General features: G+C 40.9%; 1 protein-coding gene and 1 long non-coding RNA gene across 16 annotated transcripts in view; one reads left to right on the forward strand and one right to left on the reverse strand.

The window, feature by feature from the left end:
* Positions 1-660: 660 nt before the first annotated feature.
* Positions 661-12,719, reverse strand: LOC116073951. 2 transcript variants are annotated; one of them, XR_004111976.1, is made up of 3 exons: positions 12,607-12,719; positions 10,404-10,516; positions 661-808 (listed from the first exon to the last, which is right to left on the reverse strand). It is a non-coding gene; the product is annotated as an uncharacterized LOC116073951 (long non-coding RNA). The 2 variants fall into 2 exon arrangements; XR_004111977.1 differs by lacking the exon at positions 12,607-12,719 and adding an exon at positions 12,220-12,498.
* Positions 12,720-12,746: 27 nt separating this feature from the next.
* Positions 12,747-20,468, forward strand: part of Sltm (SAFB like transcription modulator) — a 49,546-nt gene continuing 41,824 nt past the window's right edge. For 6 of the 14 annotated variants that reach the window (XM_031346325.1, XM_031346327.1, XM_031346334.1 and 3 more), the window contains exon 1: positions 12,747-13,182. In XM_031346325.1, the coding sequence (XP_031202185.1) occupies positions 12,762-13,182 (421 nt within the window). In that variant the 5' untranslated portion in view covers positions 12,747-12,761. Of the gene's footprint in view, positions 13,183-13,259; positions 13,488-14,084; positions 14,173-20,468 lie in introns of those variants that run through there. The other 8 variants (XM_031346326.1, XM_031346329.1, XM_031346337.1 and 5 more) reach the window with 3 other exon arrangements.

A 20,468-nucleotide genomic window follows, 5' to 3' on the forward strand; every position in this document is an offset into this window, starting at 1 on the left:
CCATACACTAAGCACGTGATCTACCAGTGAGCTATAGCCTTCATGTAGCAATCATATTTCTGCTGCCCTTGTTTGTTTCAGACAGGGTTTCTCTGTGTAACACTAGCTGTTCTGGAACTTACTTTGTAGGCCAGACTGGTCTCAAACTCAGAGATCTGCCTGCCTCTGCCTTTTAAGTGCTGGGGCTAAAGGTGCCCATCCCCACAGCCAGCTCAGCTGTCATTTTTATCAAAAATATATTTTAGTTTGTCCTTTTTTAATCATATGAATGAAATGACATAATCTATGATTTTTTTTGGGGGGGGGGCAAGGTTTCTCTGTATAGCCCTGGCTGTCCTGGAACTCACTCTGTATAACAGGTTGGCCTCAAACTCAGAAATCCACCTGCCTCCGCCTCCCAAGTGCTGGGATTAAAGGCATGCACCACCACTGCCCGGCAATCTATGATCTTTTATATTTGGTCTCTTTTTAAAAGTTCTTTAGGGCTGGAGAGATGGCTCAGGGGTTAAGAGCACTGACCGCTCTTCCAGAGTTCCTAAGTTCAATTCCCAGCAACCACATGGTGGCTCACAACCATTTGTAATGTATCTGATACCCTCTTCTGGTGTGTCTGAAGTGACAGTGTACTTGTATACATAAAGTAAATAAATCTTTAAAACAAGTTTTTAATTCATTTATCATTTATTTCCTTGTGTGGTCTGGGTCTATGCATATTCACATGTGTGTGGGCACATGAGGAAACTGCAGGTTGAAGTTAGGTATCTTTCCATATTCCATCTCACCAGTCTCTCGATTTTTTCCAACATTTCTGTAAAATATAACCATATTGTTGTAGGAACTACAACTGCTTCATACTGAGTACTAGAGAACATTACTTTGCATGACTACACCACAATTTATCTGCTTTCCTGTTAATTGACATTTGGGTGGCTTGTGAGGTGTGGCATACAAATACTGCTGCTACGTGCACAGTCACGTGTTGCTTAACAGCAGAGATATGATCTGAGCACTGCATCACTGAGCGATTATGTGAACATCAGGGAGAGACCACTTACACAAACCAGATGGCTATTGTGTCACCGGGTGATAGGACTTTTTTTTTTTTTTAAACAGCTTAAAAAATATTTTATTTTTTAATCATGTGCATGTTTGTGTGTCTGTGTACAGGTGCTGATAGAGGCCAAAAGAAAGTGTCAGATTCTTGGGAGCTAAAGTTACAAGCAGTTGTGGGCAATGTAACATGAGGGTAGGAAACTGAACTGGCTCCTCTGCAAGAATGGTGCATACTCTTAACTGCCCCACTACCTCTCCAGCCCTGAACTACGCAATCTTATGGGCCCACCAAGGGCTAGAATGTTATGTGGTATATGGCTGTATTTGTTTTTCAATAGAGCACAGGTTTAGAAGTACATTTCAGGGTAAAAGAAATATGTAGTCCTGTAATTTTCTTAAATTAGCCTAGATGCTTGGTAGTGGTTTTACCTATATTTTCTCTTAGCACTAATGAGTTCCAACCATACCATTATTAATCCTCTCTGATTTAGATAATACACTGGGATCTAAAGACAAAGCATAACTTTAAATATGCTGCTTCCAATTTTCATGTACATTTTAATTATATGTACACAAATTTTATTTGAAATAATGTATGTTATATATACTTATGTATGTATATATAAACTTTGAATTTTTATTTGATAAAGTACTTTTTCAAGGGCTGTGGTGGTGCACGTCTTTAATCCCAGAACTTGGGAGGCAGAGGCAGGTGGATTTCTGAGATCTACAGAGTGAATTCCAGGACAGCCAGGGCTATACAGAGAAAACCTGTCTCGAAAAACCAAAAAAAAAAAAAAAAAAAAAAAAAAAAAAAAAAAAAAGTACTTTTTCAAGTCTTGACCATTTTTTTTACTGAAATTTTAAAGAAATTATTATGGTGACCAGTGTTGCATTGTGTTAGCCCAGGCTGGCTTCAAAAGAATATGTAGCTTCAGCCAGGCAGTGGTAATACACACCTTTAATCCCAGCACTGGGGAGACAAAGGTAGATGGATCTCTGAGTTCAAGGCCAGCCTGGTCTATGGAGCAAGTTCTAGGACAGCCAGAGCTACACTGAGAAACCATGTCTTGAAAACAATAATACCCCTCCCCCCAAAACAAACAAACAAAAACAATGCTAAAAGAACTATATATAATTAAACATTTTTTTTTTAAAAAAAGGATATGTAGCTTTGAATTACTTTGACCTTTTGATCCTTCTGCCTCTACTGACCCTTCTCTATTTCCTGGGTGCTAGGATTACTGATGTGTAACACCAGACTTGGTTTTATGCAGTGCTGGGGATGGAACCCAAGGCTTAGTACATGCACACTGGACAAGCCTGCTACCAACAGAGTTACATTCCCCAAGTTCAGAAATTCTTAGTGATACTGAAATCATCTCTGTAAGTCCTTTCCTTTGCTATTGGTGCTTCTGTGTGTACATAAGACTTTTAGTGCCATAAAATCCTGACTACACACTCCCAAAATGACTTTGAGGACACACATGTATGAACTAATGATTTACTTCTCCCTCTGGCAACTCAGTTCAATGGAAAAGGATCCTTTGAAAATAATTTTCCTGGATCAAAAACTATACTGTCACAGAAAAACCAGATCACTGTCCCTATTTGTCATATAAAACACAGGGATGTGCCATCTTTAGGTTTCCTGTCATAAGTCACTGTGCACACTCTACTGATACTTTGCCCTGTGTGTCTTTCTACTTACATTTCCATATTGTATCTGCACACTGAAACTGGTGGTGTTTGTGTATTCTTTGCATTATAATCTTTATTATAATTATTATCATTTTATATTATTATTATTATTATTATTATTATTATTATTATTGAAACAGGATCTTATTATATAGCCCTGGCTGGCCTTTAGTGTGTGCCTCCATGCCTGGCTTTAAAGAAATCATTATTTTGGCACATATTTAGAACTATTATCTACATGAAATTTAGTTGTATTTTGTGTAAAATAGCAATTGCAATGAAGTTTTGGTTTGGGACATGATATCACACTGAGGTCACACTGGCTTGGAATTCATTATGTAGCCCAGACAAGCCTTGATTCATGGTCACTCTTTTGCTTCAATGTAATTCGTTAAAAAAATAAAAAAATCTGTTCTTATACCAATGCTCTATGGCATCAAATGGGTAAAAAAAAATCAAGTGCATGGGTCTGGAGAGATAACTCAGAAGTTAAGAGCATTGGTTACTGTTGCAGCGGACCTGGTTTGCTTCCCAGCACCTACAAGGAGGTTCACACCTTCCGTATTCCAGCTCCTGTTGGATATGGCATTCTCTCCTGGCTCCCAAGAAAACCGCTTTCATGTGGTATACAGACATATACAAAAGCAAAAAATTCATATGCATAAAATAAGTCTTTAAAAAAAATCAACTTCATGGACCTGTTTTGGTTTTCTCTATTTTGTCCCATTTTCAGTATCTCTGTTAACACCACATTCCACAATAATAATAATAGAACATGTGCTGATTTTCATTTTTTTCCTTTAAACATTTTTGGTAGCATGAGTGAGGCCTGGATTTGATCAAGAACAAGAGAGAGCAACAGCAAGTGTAAGAGAGAGAGACTGCCTATTAGACATTTCCATTCCATATAAAATCCAAATGAATCCCTCTGCTCATCCTACAAATAAAGAGGTTAGTATTCTGATTGGAATTATATTGAGTAAATAGGTAAGTTTAGAATGAATATTTTTACAATATTGAGTGTTTTAAAAATCTATGAACTAGAGGTCTCTCCCTCTATTTAGGTCTTCTTTAATTCTCCTAATACTGTCTCAGTTTTCCATGCAGTGTCTCCCACAGCTGGTTTGCTACTGGACACTTGGTGTTCTTTATATTATTGTGAATGAGTTGTTGCTTGTCTTTAGGATGGAACCAGATTGTGTGACTGAATATTGGTAATCTTAAACAGTGAGTTTGGGTTTTGCTTTGTCCTGTTTGTTTGTTTGGTTTGGTTTGATAAGGGGTTTTGCTTTTGTTGTCCAAGACGGTCTGAAACTCATTATCATTCCTCCTTGGTGTGCTCAGTTCTGGGGTGCAGGAATGCACTGCTACACCCAGTGATTATTTTTTCCAAAGATTTATTTTGTTAAAAAATGATACAATGAAATGCAGTTGGTTATTCTATACTGATACTGTGCCCAGAATGTTTGCCAACACGTGTTACAATCCCAACAACTTCTATAAAGTCATCTAGATAGAGGCTGGTCTACATATTTTTATGACCCTACCCTCTCCCCCACCTCGCTTTGCTATGAAGTTACCATGGAGGTCCATCTCCTACCTGGAGACACAGGCCTGTCAAATGACAGCCTTCTCCATATACTTCTCCTTCTTGTATCTTTTTCTTTAAAGTTTTATTTTTTATTTATTCAATTACTTATGTTTTGTTTTATTTTCTGAGACAATGTTTCTCTACAAAACATTAGTTGCCCTAGAACTTGCTTTGTAGACCAAACCCCTTTATATTTATAGAGACCCACCTGCCTCTGCCTCCCAAGTGCTGAGATTAAAGGTGTATGCAACCATGTAATTTCATATATCCCATCCCTGTCTTTACAAATAATTCCTTTATTAAGTTGTTCTTAAGTTATTCAATTTGAGTTTGCAATCTCATTCCTGTGAAAATACTGATTAAGATTCCTTCATATGGGGCTGGACAGATGGCTCAGCGGTTAAGAGCACTGACTGCTCTTCTGAAGGTCCTGAGTTCAAATCCCAGCAACCACATGGTAGCTCTCAACCATCCATAATGAGATTTGATGCCCTCTTCTGGTGTGTCTGAGGACAGCTACAGTGTACTTACATATAATAAAGAAATAAAGCTTTTTTGGAGACAGGGTTTCTCTGTGTATCCCTGGCTGTCCTGGAACTCACTCTGTAGACCAGGCTGGCCTCGAACTCAGAAATCCACCTGCCTCTGCCTCCCAAGTGCTGGGACTAAAGGCGTGCGCCACCACTGCCCGGCCTATAAATCTTTAAAAAAGAAAAAGAAAAGAAAAAAAGATTCCTTCGTACTTTCCATTCTTTTCCCTTTCCAGTCTATTTCAGTGTGTTGTTGGCTGTTTGATATTCAGTACTGGTGATCAAATCCTGGGCCTCACATATGCTAGGCAAACACTAACACTGAGCCACATCCTATCCCTCTTGTGGTTCATTCATCTTCCTACCCATCCAGTAATAGAGGTTGGACCTAGGGCCTCAATGGACAGGTGCATTACCACTGAGCCTTTTTTCATTTTGAAATGGAGTCTCACTAAGTTATCCAGCTTGGCCTTGAACTCTGGAATTCCTGCAGGCCTCCAACTTGTGGTCCTGCTTTAGCTTCTCAGGTTGGTAGGATTACAGGTCTGGGTTAGCTCATTATTCAGTCTTGGTAGACTATTCATACTCATCAGATCCTAGGTAACAAGACCACTTCATTGGTAATTTTCTACAGAAAAACAAACTAATGAATTTCTTGTTTTATTTATATAGTTGTCTGGTTCTAGAATTTTTACTTTTGGCTCAGAGTTGTAATAACACTTTATAACTTCAAGTTCTTTGGTGTTTTTCCCACAGTAGATCTTTAATTACTGCTTTTTAAAAGAATTATTTATTCTATGTATATAAGTACATTGTAGCTGTCTTCAGACACACCAGAAAAGGGGATAAGATCCCATTAGGATCCCAGATTGTGGTTATAAGCCACCATGTGGTTGCTGGGAATTGAACTCAGGACCTCTGGAAGAACAGTCAGTGCTCTTAACCTCTGAGCCACCTCTCCAGCCCATGTAGGTCTTTGTTTGTTTGTTTGTTTGTTTTTTTGTTTGTTTGTTTTTCGAGGCAGGGTTTCTCTGTCTAGCCCTGGCTGTCCTGGAAATCACTCTGTAGACCAGGCTGGCCTCCAACTCAGAAATCCACCTGCCTCTGCTTCCTAAGTGCTGGGATTAAAGGCATGCGCCACCACTGCCTGGCCCATGTAGGTTTTAATCGTAGATCAAGCTGTCCTCAAACTCACAGAGATCTGCTGGGGACTAGAGGCATGTACCACCATATCCAGCCTTTCTCTGGTTTTTCAAGCTTTGGCAGCTTCCATGTTCACTATGTATCTGTCATTCTATGTGGGAATTGAACTTAGAACCTCTGGAAGAACAGTCAGTTCTCTTAACCTCTGAGCCACCTCTCCAGCCCAAGTAGGTCTTTTTTGTTGTTGTTGTTTTTGATTGTTTGTTTGTTTTCAAGACAGGGTTTCTCTGTCTAGCTCTGGCTATCTTGGAACTCACTCTACAGAGCCACTACTTCCCGACCTCTGTTTGTCATTTAATCTACTTTCTAGTCATAGGATCTTGCTTCCTTGTGATTTTTTTTGTTATCTGTTTGTTTTGAGACCAGGCTAGCCTTGAAGTCAGAAATCCACCTGCCTCTGCCTCCCAAGTGCTAGGATTAAAGGTGTGCGCCGCCACCACCCGGCTTCCCTGCTAGAGTTTTCATTATTTATAGAAATATTTGTGAACAAAGATAAAGGTTGGTATCTTAAAATGTAGACTCCTCTACCGGAGTAATAATAGTGGCATTAATACTACAAATGTCATGGATATCAGGCACACGATGTTGTTTTCAACATGATATGAAGCACAGATGCAGTCCTTGCAAGATTACTTTGGTTCCAGAATACAATATATTAACATCTCAAAACAAAACTTGGCATGGCTTCTTTTCAGGACAGCCCTTAATTTTTTCCTTTCACTTTTTGTCTTTAAAAGCTATTTAGAGGGTGGTGGTGCACGCCTTTAATACCAGCATTTGGGAGGCAGAGGCAGGCGGATTTCTGAGTTCGAGGCCAGCCTGGTCTACAGAGTGAGTTCCAGGACATCCAGGGCTATACAGAGAAATCCTGTCTCGAAAAACCAAACCAAACAAAAAACAAACAAACAAACAAACAAAAAAGAAAACCCCAAAAACAAAACACTAAAAGCCGGGCGGTGGTGGCACACGCCTTTAGTCCCAGCACTCGGGAGGCAGAGGCAGGTGGATTTCTGAGTTCGAGGCCAGCCTGGTCTACAAAGTGAGTTCCAGGACAGCCAGGGCTACTCAGAGAAACCCTGTCTCAACCCGCCCCCCCAAAAAAAAGAAAAGAAAAAAAGCTATTTAGGGCCGGGTGATGGTGGCGCACACCTTTAGTCCCAGCACTTGGGAGGCAGAAGCAGGTGGATTTCTGAGTTTGAGGCCAGCCTGGTCTACAGAGTGAGTTCCAGGACAGCCAGGGCTAAACAGAGAAACCCCGTCTCGAAAAACCAAAAAAAAACAAAAAAACCAAAACAAAACCAAAAAAAAAAAAAAAAAACTATTTAGGAACTCAGACTATGATGGTTCATGCCTTTAATCTCAGCACTTGGGAAGCAGCGGAAGGTAGACCTCTGAGTTTGAAGCCAGCCTGGTCTATAGAATGAGTTTCAGGACAGCCAGGAGGGATACATAATGAGACCCTGTCTCAAAAAACCAAAACTAAGCCAAACCAAACCAAACAACAACAAATCCAACAAGGAAACAAAACTACTTAGGAATAATGTGCTATGTCTAAACACTTTTTCATCATTAACAAATACTTTTTTTTTTTTTACTTCAAATGGTGGGCTCATCTCCTTTGATTTCAGTCTCCCTCTCTGTGTGTCCTTCCCACTTCCCACTTTGGTGCAAGGGATCAAGTACTGCAACATCCTAGGGCCCTCCCAGACAGCTAAGTAAACCTATTGTGTATCATCTGCCTCCTCGGCATTGTCAGAAGTTTTACACTTTGCGTTAGGACAAGGAAACGATAATGTATTTGCTGCCCAACAGGAAAGAACTGGTCAAGTAATGACATTTCAAGACAAGGGAGGTGTGCAAGCCCATATGAGAGTAGGTGTCAGGAGAATGATGTCCAAGGTTGAGACTCAGTTTAAATCTCAGAAGTGAAAAGCATAAATTAGAACTTAGAATTTGGGGCTGGAGAGATGGCTCAGCGGTTAAGAGCACTGACTGTTCTTCCAGAGGTCCTGAGTTCAATTCCCAGCAACCACATGGTGGCTTACAACCATCTGTAGTGAGATCGGATGCCCTCTTCTGGTGTGTTTGAAGATAGCTACAGTGTACTCACATAAATAAAAATAAAAATAAAAAAAAGAACTTAGAATTTTTCAAAGCTAATGAATTTGGAAGCATTTGGGATCTTCAATTTAGTTTATGTTCTTGAACTAGTTATTAGAACTTTCAACCCCCTTTCAACAGGTGTGCAGTACTATGCCTGTCTTATTGGCATTGTTAATGTTTCTCTTCTATAATATAACCATTCAATCCATTTGTAGGGGTTATCTTTTTTTTACAAATATAGGCTTTCAGGGGGCTATGTTCATCTACTTCACATCATTGGCTAGAGTTGTAATTGTGCATCTTTTTCTGACTTATTAATGTTTTGCTTATCAGATGCTTTGATATCTGAGTAAAGATTCATGTGGGCAGATCAGTTGCTGTTTAAGTCTTCAGTATTCACAAGAGTACGTGTTAACAACCCATACTACATACACAAGGCAGATAAGGCAATGCTGTCTTCCCAGAACCAGGTCTGCCTTTTAAAATATCAAGTACTAGCCGGGTGGTGGTGGTGCACGCCTTTAGTCCCAGCACTTGGGAGGCAGAGGCAGGTGGATTTCTGAGTTTGAGGCCAGCCTGGTCTATAGAGTGAGTTCCAGGACAGCCAGGGCTACACAGAGAAACCCTGTCTCGACAAACAAACAAACAAACAAAAAAACCCATAAGTGTTAAAGGCTTAATAAACAGCAAGTGGCTCTGTATAAAAATATAGATTATCATATAATTTTCCTGTTATTAGTGTGAATGTAGGTGTTTATGTGCTACAACAGTACATGCCTAGAGGCCAGAAGACAAATGTGGAGTTGATTCTCTCCTTCTACCTTGGATATGGGTTCTGGGGATAGAACTCAGGCCATCAGAGTTTGTGGCTTAAGCATTTTTACCTAGTGAGCCATTTTGCTGGTCCTAGATTGTTATTTCCTTATGTATTTATTTGTCTATTTATTTATATATTTATTTATTAGCTCTAGATTGTCATTCCCTTATTTGTTTATTTATTTTTCAAAGATAGGATCTCATTGTGTGGCCCTGGCTCATCTGGAACTCTTTATGTAGACCAGGATGGCTTGAACTCACAAAAATCTACCTTTTCTCGCTTCCTGAATGCTGGGTTTAAAGGTGTGTGACACTGCACCAGGATGATTGCCACTCCTTTTTGAATTGTATTTTCTTTTTAAATGTAGTTAGGGCTTGGCATGGTGGTACACACCTTTAAGCCCAGCACTCCGGAGGCTGAAGAAGGTAGATCTTTATTAGTTCTAGGTCCACCTGATCTACACAGAGAGTTCAGGCCAGCCAGAGCTACATAGAGAATGACTATATAAAAAACCCTATTATTATTGTGTATGTTATCAAGTGCATGTGGATGGTTGTGTCATGGACCACTTGTGGAGGTCAGAGGACAATTTCTTTTTGCAATCTCTTCTCAACTTACATCTTTACTAGAGTTTTCGGATAGAACTTAGGCCACCAGGCTTACTTAGCAAGTGTAGTGTTGTTGGCCCTCAAAATTATTATTATTATTATTATTATATCATTATTATTTTCGTTTTTCGAGACAGGGTTTCTCTGTGTAGCCCTGGCTGTCCTGGAACTCACTCTGTAGACCAGGCTGGCCTTGAACTCAGAAATCTGCCTGCCTCTACCTCCCAAGTGCTGGGATTAAAGGCATGTGCCACCACCGCCCGGCCTTCAAACTTATTTTTAAAAAGCTTGACTAGTATATAATGGGCAACTTTACACACTGGGCTTCACTGGGGATCAAGCTTGGGGCTTCAGATAGGTGTGGAAAGCACTCTAATCACTAAGCTCACCTCCAGCCCTCACAGTCCTTGGCTTTTCATCTGACACAATAACACGGTACCTCACTTGTTTCCTCTGTTAACATCTTTTGTGACTGCTAACCCGGTGTCAAGTTTTTTTCTTCTTTCTTTCTCCAATTATTTGCAAATAAACTGCAGGCAGAATGACACTGTTTACCTCTACTAGGGCTTTTTACACAATCCTATCCTAGTCCACATTTAACACAAGCTAATGAGGTCCATTCCAAGTGTCTCTGTACTATTGCCCTCTTCTTCTCTAAGCCAGGACCTAAATAATTAACATACATCATGCTTATCCCTTCTCTGGTCCTTTTTATCTCACTGTTTTTACTTTCAGCATGCTGTGCTTTCAAAAGAGGTCAGAGCAGAACCGAAGACTATCTGTTGTTTATTCCTTACCAGACTTGAGGTAAGCAGTCTCAGCATTTGGGAAAGTGACATCTTTCTCCAGGGTATCAGATAAGAATACATATATCTTCATTTTACTCCATTATTAGAGGCCCTCTTTTATCCTTAAAAGGAAACAGCTGAATAAAAATTCCTTCCCTTTAGATATATGACTAATTTGGAGTTAGTAATATGATCCCTGGCTAAAAGTATCCACAGAAGATACTCCATAAGAGTAAGATAAGAACAATGATAGAACTAGGCAGTGGTGGCACACGCCTTTAATTCCAGCACTTGAGAGGGAGAGGCAGATGGATTTCTGGGTCCAAGGCCAGCCTGGTCTAGAGTGAGTTCCAGAATAGTCAGGGCTACACAGAGAAACCCTGTCTTGAGAAAAACAAAAACAACAATAACAAAAAAGAACAATGATGGAATAAAACCTAAAGTTTTACTGCAACCATGGCCAATAGGTATTAGCCCTTAGGTCTTAATTAACATTTTCATTTATTGTGAAGGGATATGGTGGGGTGAAATTGGTATTGAAGATTAAGAATCTTTGAGTTCTAAAATTCGGTAAGTGTGACAAACTCATTTGTGGTATAAGAGAGTTGAACTTGGAATCAGGAGATCTGAAGATTACTAGCACAGCTCTGCCACACACGAGCCATATGAACTTTTATAAGTCATTTAATCACTTTTAGCATCTGGGAAGAATTACAGGAGTTGTTATATCCCAGAATTCCTTAAAAGCCATAAAGAAATGCTGAACTGAACTGCCAGGTATGATTTTATAAACTGCCAGGTATGATTTTATAACGTCCAGTTTTCCTCCATTTGAACCAAATGCATCAGAAAGACAACTCAAAGTAAGGCACACCTCACATTTTTTTTTTTTCTTTCTTTCTTTCTTTTTTTTTTGGTTTTTCGACGGGGTTTCTCTGTGTAGCCTTTGCTGTCCTGGAACTCACTCTGTAGACCAGGCTGGCCTCGAACTCAGAAATCCGCCTGCCTCTGCCTTCCAAGTGCTGGGATTAAAGGCGTGCGCCACCACCGCCAGGCGCTTTTTTTTTTTTTTAAGGTAAGCTTTCTCCCTGTAGCCCTGACTGTCCTGGGTCACTTTGCAGACACCAGGGTGAAGTAGATCTCGGAGATCCTCCAGCCTCTGCCCCCTTAGTGCTGAAAGGCATGTCCCACTACTGCTCAGTCCAATTTAAGTTTTATAACCAGGAAACTGGAAAAAGGTGTAAAACAAAACAAAACAAAACAAAACAAAAAACCCCAAACCCACCACTGTTAGCACCTTAGCATTCCTTCTAGGCTCCGCCCAACACTTAACTAGCAGCAGCCTGATAGGCCTGGCTTGCTATAAAATGGAATGTTTGCCCCTCCCCCTTTACTCTCTTTGACCCCTTTCTCCCTCTCCCCTCACCCCCCTCCACGTGTTCCTGCCGGCCTCTTCCCTTCTCTTCTCTCTGTCCCCTTTCTCTGCCTCTCCCTTCTCAGCTCCCCTTCCCATATCCCCGAATAAACTCTATTCTATACTAGACCGGTCTTATGGCTGGTACGTGGGGGTGGGGATGCCTCAGCATCGGCCAGATGAGGCAACCCCTCCCACCGCATCATACCTTGCTCTACAAAACAAATCCTTGGCTCTACAAAACACCACAACCACCAGGAAATGCTAATTCAGTTCCCTGTGCTTCCTAAGTGTTTCGAACTTTGTGTTTATTCTATAGACATTTACGTTGTGATGGTTAATAATACTAAAATTACTAAGAGATACTATACGGGCTATTTCTCCATAAAGTGGCCCCTGTCCTTGACATACCAAGTGCTGGCAGTGCAGGGCAGAGGATCAGGGCAACATATACTTTTAAGCTAATTTCCTTTTGTGAACAATTTCATTGAGTCATCAGGCCCGCCGGAGAGAATGGGCAAGCTGAGGGAAACGCAGAGAAGACGTTTTCCTGGTAGTTTTCAGGCAAAGAGGGACTAAGCTTCAGGGGGGTCACAGCGTGACACTGTCCCCTGGGCTCACAGCCTCAGGAGGCTTCGCTGGGCGTTCTGGGGGCGGAACCCGCCGACCTAAGTTCACTAAGTGTACCCCGACCACCTTTCCGCGATGATTCTGAACGTCTTCCGGGAAGGCTTGCGCACACGCCCCCTCACTTCGGTGAAGAGACGCACCTACTCTATGTACTATGGGGTGCCTCACATGTGGCGATGGCTCTAGGTTCGAGATGAGAGAAGGCGGCTAATGGAGAGGCGGGAATCGTGTCGCAGAGGACAGCGGAGCGGTCGGACGCGCTTGGACAGTCGGGGACCACGCCAAAGGCCAAGCGGGGGTCCGCTCCGAGCTCCGCCCCCTCCATGCCTGCTCAATGCGCACGCGCACCCGTCATCCGGGTGCCGCTGCAGGTTGCGCTGGAGCTGAGTCGGGGGCGTGCCCCCCGCGGGGGGCGTGGTCAGCGGCTCATTGTGCGCAGCGTAGCGCGGCGCCGCTGGCCGCAAGGGCCCGGGTTGGAAGTTGGTGCTGCCGCGGCCACCGCCTCCACCGCCGCTGCCTCCTCCTCCGCCGCCGCCGCCCTGCAGCCCACTAGCTGCCTCGGCAGCGCGTTGCTTTCTCAAGATGGCTGCCGCTGCCGGGGCCGTGATAGCCTCGGCCGCCTCAGGGCAGGCGGAAGGGAAGAAGATCACCGAGCTGCGGGTTATCGACCTCAGGTCCGAGCTGAAGCGCCGCAACTTGGACATCAACGGGGTCAAGACGGTACTGGTCTCCCGGCTGAAGCAGGTGAGGCCCGGACGCTGCGCGCAGGGCAGCGTAGGCCGCGCCGTTTAGCTGCTGCTCTTCCGCGGTCGGGGCGGACCCAGTGGCGCCTGTGCATGCCGGGCGCGCGAGGCCCGCGCCTCCGCCAGGAGCCTGGCCTTCCAGCGGCCTCGCGAGCCGCCGCCGGTCGCGCCCCCTGCCTCCCCTGGGACGCCCTCTCCGTCGCTCCGCGGCCTGCGGAGGGTGGAGCTGCAGACCCTGGGCGGCGCTGGGTACCCAGGCCTGCGGGCGGTGCGCAGCGCGTGCATCGCTCAGGCTCCCAGGAGATGGTTAGTTTGCTGACTTGGCCGAAGTTACCGTTTAATTGTGTCCAACCGTTTCTTCACCCCTGTTCGGAGAAATCGGTAGTGGGAGTTGATGAGTGGATGAGAAGGAAGGTTCATCTTTTTTTTTTTTCCAACTAGGCTTTTAACTGACTTATTTGTAATTCTTAATTTCTGATTGCATCAGCGTAATCATCCACGTTTTCAGTCCTTTTAAGCTTTTAGGTTTATTTGCGTGAAGCCTTGGAATCGGAGAGGGGAACAAATGTACGCAATACACATTAGGAAAACTCTTAAGTATTTAAGTAGATACAAACTTTAATGTAATAGAACGTATTTAGGTTCTTGTTTAGTATATGTGACATGTAACCATCGATTGGGTGGAATTTCAAGTTCCATGACATTTCGATAACTCAGTGACACCCTCCCACCCCCCGACCCCTTTCTGTGTAGCATAATTTACTCGTTTGTGAAGTCGGTTTGTAAAATAACTGGCGATTCTAATGTCTTGAGGCTGGAGGTTTGGTAATATATTTTCATTAAGTATTTATAAAATAAGTTTAGATAGTTTGTGTAGCATATTAACTTCTCTTTCTAATGTAGGCTATTGAAGAGGAAGGAGGCGATCCAGATAATATTGAATTAACTGTTTCAACTGATACTCCAAACAAGAAACCAACCAAAGGCAAAGGTTGTTACGAGTTCTGAACATATTTTAAAATATATTTTGGTTATATAACTTGGCTCTGTTCTTGTACCACTCGCCCTGTTTATATAGTGCTACTCTTTGCTATTTCCCTCTGGCACTCTGCCTTCTTGGGTCAAGGAAGAAAGTTACTGTTAGCAGGCTCCAAGGAACTGCAGCCTTTCAGATTCGGCTGAAGATGACTAGAAAGTGAGAACGTTCTTTATTGATTCTGGAGAAAAGTACAAAGTTAAGTTGCATACCGATCCTTCATAGTAGGAATATCTGAAGAATAAAATACAGTTTGATCTGTGTCTACCTTGCCCCACAATTGGCAGAGTTTTGGTGACATTCCTACCAGATCTTTCCTTGGCTTTTTGCTGTTCTCTCTAGTATATTCAAGTTCTGTAACCTTTATGTGTAGTGTTTTAATTGACATACTGGTTATTTTGCATTTATTCATTATGCAGTCTAACAATTTTCAGTGAAATTCAAAAGACCTCATCGGTAATACTAACAAAAGCAAAAACCCCACAACTGATTAGCTTTAAAGAAGTTTTAAGATATGGGAATACTAGGTTTTTAATATTGTAACTTTTAATTGGGCTCTGTATATTTCCAGGGCAGAATGATCTGGTGTGAATAGCGAAAGGTAATTTTCAAATGAATATTTTGATAATAAATGGGAATTAGTTATTAAAAACATCTGGTGAATATAGTCTTATTTGAATAGTTGCAAATTTCCACTTCTCCTGAACTGTGACAGAGGGTAGACAAACAGCTGTTTGATGCTCTCTAGTTTCCAGACAGAAAAAGTCATGGACTTCTGTGTTGTTTTGTTAATAACATAACTTTCTTTACTGCTGTACCTGATCTATACACAGTTGTAATGGGAATAAGATGATTGAATAGGCCAAGTGGTGGTGGCACACATTTTTAATCTGAGCACTTGGGAGGCAGAGGCAGGCAGATATCCAGTTGGAAGCCAGCTTGGTCTCCAAAGTAAGTTCCAGACAGCAAGGGCTACACAGAGAAACCCTGTCTCCAAAAACCAAACCAAACCCACGATGATTGAATTTTAGTAGAAGAGAATCTTCACTAAAAGATTCTTTTGATCTTAAGCACTATGTCTCAGGACCTGGTCAGCTCACTATTTGAGATTTCTTGATTCAAGAGTTTCCTGTGTGTGCTGATTAAATTAAAAAGGGATAAAGGGTTTCTTGGGTCAATAGGAATGCCAATATGACGATACAGTTTTAGAAGATTAACTATGTCGTCTGGAAGACCTGAGGCTTTTAAATTTAGAGAGATACATTTCTGTTACCTTGGAAATTTCTGGTGAAGTAAGAGTTGTTTCATGTGAAAAAGAAGTATGTCACCGAGTAGTGGCACATGCCTTTAATCTCAGCACTTGGGAGGCAGAGGCAGGCAGATTTCTGTGTTCAAGGCCAGCCTGGTCTACAGAGTGAGTTCCAGGACAGCCAGGGCTATACAGAGAAACTCTGTCTTGAAAAACAACAACAAAAAAAGTATGTCAGGAATGACCATGTTTTTGTATAGGTTTCTGATTCACATTATTTGGTGTATTGTGATAGCTGACAAGCTGCATTTCAAGTTGATGATTTTAGCACTGATTATGCCATCTGATTTATTCAGTTTACACATGCTTTTATTGTTTGATTTTGAAATTTTTATTTTGTTTTATATTTACAGCTCTGGGCATACACACATGCATATGTGTAATAAATATATATGTAAAAAAACTAAACAGTGTATGTTCGGTCTCAGGGTAAAACTCTGGGCCACGCCATGGGTTCAATCCCTATTACTCTTCCACCACCTAAAATATGTTAAATGATTATGCTCAGATAGGTTAGAAGAAAAGGAGTTTACAATCTTAAATATAGAGTAGAATATGGTTTAAGCTACACAGTTACAAGGACAAAAGTCTATGGTGTGGATTACATTGTAGTGGGGGTTCTGGTATTTGTAATAACATGTAGCTAATATCAAATAGTTTATGTCATGGATTAGTTCTTAGTTTTTTTACAGTCTCTTTCCTGGGAACTTTTTAATAAGTAACCTAGATGAAAGCTTCTCCCGTCGAGAGTCACTATCGTATTACTTGGGTGTGTATTAAGAAAGCAGTTAAACTGGTAGAGCTAATAATGCCTTCCTGCTTTGTTTCAGAGATACTGTATCTGATTTCTTTTAGATTTTCAGCCTTTTAGCGAATTATGTATTTAATCAGTACAGCGTTCAGAATTAAATATAATAGCTTAATTGGTATTGAAACTAATTTTCAGTGCATAGAGGCTTTTAAAAAATGTAGAATTTCCCTCTACAGAAATAAGTATAATCGGGCTGGAGAGATGGCTCAGCTGTTAAAGGTGAGGCTCACAACCAAAAAATAAAAGAAATAGTCTAGATTTTTGGTTTGCACAAATATCTGAAACCTAATATTTTTGAGAGTAAATAACACATAATATATTTTTATTCTGTAAATCTTTCCAAAATTGTCAACTAGGATAGTGTAATATCAACCGTAGAGCACATTTTGAGTTGTTCTGTCCCAGTGCATGGCTGGTCATTTTGCCCACTACCTGCTTTATAGTGTTGAATGTTTGTCACTAACAAAACTAGAGTGAGGGGTGGAGTGAGCGCAAGATTTTCACAGCTGCTGCTTCCGTGCCTGCTAAACTGAAAGATCTATAATATAAGGATCAGTGAAGTCCAGGATATAATCTTTACACATCTCATGGCCAGAGGCAAGTAATCTGTGCTCAAAGCTATTGTCTTTGTAACTATTACTTTCAAAAATGCTTCTTGCAGTTTTCACTTGTATATTTGTAGGAAGCATTTACTCCAGGCATTTATAGTCTGTCAGGCTATCTCAGGATCACAGTGCTTTTTCCTTGTATACCCTGTATACTATGTGAAGTTTGCTTTGAACCTACACAGCTCACTGCATTGTTCTTTTATTTGTTACCAAACTGGAGCTGCATTGAAAAGCCCCCTGACTCTTCTTGGAATATCATTTATTGTCTGGGATCGTATGTCATTTTCATTTCACAGAGCTAGTTCATTTGTCTCAGCCATTAAAACATGTTGTTTTTCACTAAGGTATGGCACGCTTTTCAGCTATGATATCAAATATGATACGTAGCCAGTTTGTGCCAGGATAGCACTTTGCTGCCAGAGCAGTTGTCTTAGGTATTCCATGTCACATGCTGAAAGATAGGAGTTTATTTCCATTTTATGAACTCATATGAAATAAACTGTTGATTATGTATGCATTTCAGGAAATAAATCTTAGTGTTGATGGCATGAGCTTTTAATGAAAAGATTGGATGGCTTAAAGCTCATCTAGATTATTGATTTATTGAATCAGCCATTCTTCTGACAGAATAAAGGACCTCAGTGTTGTCAGCTTCTGAAGGGAATTGTGCAAATCCTAAGCTGCATGGCCTTAGTCGCCTCTGTGTCAGCCCTTGACTCTGGAGGAGTAGTTTCGTGTTTTCCAGGTCTAATCCACAAAAATATAAAATGGCAAAAATAGCTCATACTCCTACCATCTTGAATGTCATTGTGTTTAAGTATTTTTTACTCAAAATTTTTTTAAAAAGATTTGTAAAATTTTTTTGTATGTGAGTTTTTGCCTGAGTCCCTTTATGTGCATCACATGCATGAGTGAAGAAGTCAGAAGGTGTTGAATCCCTTGGAGCTCAGAATCTGGAGTTACATGGAACCAAATGGCCTTTCAATGCCCGCCCCAGCTCTGAATAATGACACGGAGACTTAAATTTATTAAAAGCTTTGGGCATTATGGCTGCACAGATTCTCAGCTATTCCAACGTGACAGTATTGGCCTGGCCTACATTCTGCCACACGGCTCTTGTTCATCTTAGTTCTCATTTCAGGCCAGAAGTCTCCACTTAATTTTCCAGCCTAGCTGTTGGCTCTTTCTTTGATCAATCAGGAGCTGATGGAGACTAGCATATACAAAAGACTAAGGTGGGAGGATATGTTTCATAATAATGACAATACCTAAGGATGGCCTGGAGTCGATTTCTGCCTGCACAGAAATCAACATTTGAGCAATAGAAGGATAATCTTTATACAGTATACAAAACATCACTCTAACAGTTACTGAAGATTTCCAGCCCCCAAGTGGGTTCTGGGAACCCAGGTCATGTTTCTCTAGAAGAGCAACAGCTGAGTCATCACTCCAGGCATGTTTTTTTCTTGTTCAACAACTGAAATAAGTCCACATCATACACTTGGTGCTCTGTTACCATGGTTCTACACGGTAGGTAGAACAGTCTCTTTCCTCTTATATTTTTCTTAATCTGGCCTCGTTAGTGATACCCATCATCTAAGTAGTCTATGTCACTGGAATTTTCAAAAATAGACACCGGGTTCCCAGTTCCTTGAGGCTTAGTTTTCATGCTCTCTCAAGGTACAGATACTAGTCTTCTCTGAAAGCTGCCAGATGGTTTTCTTGTGCAGCTGGGGCTATACTGCATTTTTTGGGTGAATCTACTCATCAGTTTTATATGTCATATTCTCCAAAACCTTTCAAATGGCTTTTGTTTGATTCTCATAGATGTGCTGAAATGTAAGAAAAACTTAAGAAATACATACATAATAGTTTTAAAGTTTTTCAGACTATTTTATTTTATTTGTGTTTTGCCTCTTATGTATGGTTGTGTAAAGAGGCCGAAACAGGAATTATGGATAGTTGTGGGTCACTCCTGGGTCCTCTTCAAGAGTAGCTTGTGCTCTTAATCACTGAGCCATCTTTCCAGCCCTAAAACTGTTTTTAGTTGATAGGCATAAACTTTAGCTATACTTATTAGGAAATAAGTATGAGTTATGAGTAAAACTCAACTAAGTTTTACTACTTTTCATATTTACTTGTTATTTTCTCAGTGCTAGGGTCAATCCAGAATCTGGGGCCTCACACACAAGCTAGACAGGTCTTCTGCTGCTGATCTATATAACCTTGGCCCTTTCACTGTCTTTAAAAATCTTGTATGTTTGTTCTAATTATATCTTTAGATGACAGATTTAAGGGCAGTGGTGGTGCATGCCTTTAATCCCAGCAATTGGGAGGCAGAGGGCCAGTGGATTTCTGAGTTCGAGGACAGCCAGGGCTACACAGAGAAACCCTGTCTCGAAAAACCAAAAAAAAAAAAAAAAGATTAATACTTTGGATATTGACTTGTTATGATGAATGTGAATCACCTTTGATAAAACACACATGCATCTGTGTGCATCAATATATATGTATTTATGTTTTTAAAAAATCAAACTGCTGGATTTACGATATTCTATTCGTAAAATGCTAGTTAATAGAAGCTAAAATATAGCAGGGTATGATGGTATACACCTGTAAACCCAGCACTTTGGGAAGAGAACAGGGCTTTTAATTTTGAGGCTAGCTTGGGCTATGTAGGGAGACTTACTCAAGAATAAAGTAAAATAAGATAAGAGTACCTAAAACTCATGCTAGTAGTTACCATAAGGCAAGATTTCTGGTTTACATATTGTATGTTGGGGTTGTCAGGATGGTTCAGTGGTAAAGGTCCCTGCTACTGCACAGCCCGAGTTTGATCCCTGGGGACCCATATGGTGGAAAGAGAAAACTGACTCCTGTTACACATGTGCCAGGCCATGTGCCCACACACAGATACATAAATTAAAGTGTAATGAAAAAAAAATTCTAGGCTGCTGGATGGTTTTGGGAGGAAGTTTTGGCTGGAAATGTCAATGGTCATTTGGAAACCATATTTTTTTAAAAAAAATTATTTTATGTATATGAGTACATTGTAGTTGTCTTCAGATACATTAGAAGAGGGCATCAGATCACATTGCAGATGGTTGTGAGCCACCATGTGGTTGCTGGGAATTGAACTCGGGACCTTTGGAAGAACCATCATTGCTCTTAATGGCTGAGCCATCTTTCCAGCTCCCCGAAACCATACTCTTTCCAACAGAAATTTTCTAACTAAGCTTTCTTCCCCTCCCCTAAACTAGGGATTGGACCCAAGGCTTTATGACTTCTAGGCAAGAGCTATATACCACTGAGCTTTATTATAACTTAGTTCTTATCTGTATTTCATAGTAATGTCTTCTTTAAAGGATAAAGTTACTTGGAAAAATTACTTTAAAATCTACATAAGTGGATTTTGTTTTGTAACCTCTTCAGAATTTAAGGAAGATTGTAAACCTTGATAAGAACCAATTTATCAGCCAGGCGGTGGTGGCACACGCGCCTTTTTTTTTTTTTTTTTTTTTTT

Source organism: Mastomys coucha, unplaced genomic scaffold, assembly GCF_008632895.1.
Source record: "Mastomys coucha isolate ucsf_1 unplaced genomic scaffold, UCSF_Mcou_1 pScaffold23, whole genome shotgun sequence".
In the NCBI taxonomy this organism is placed as follows: Eukaryota; Metazoa; Chordata; class Mammalia; order Rodentia; family Muridae; genus Mastomys; species Mastomys coucha.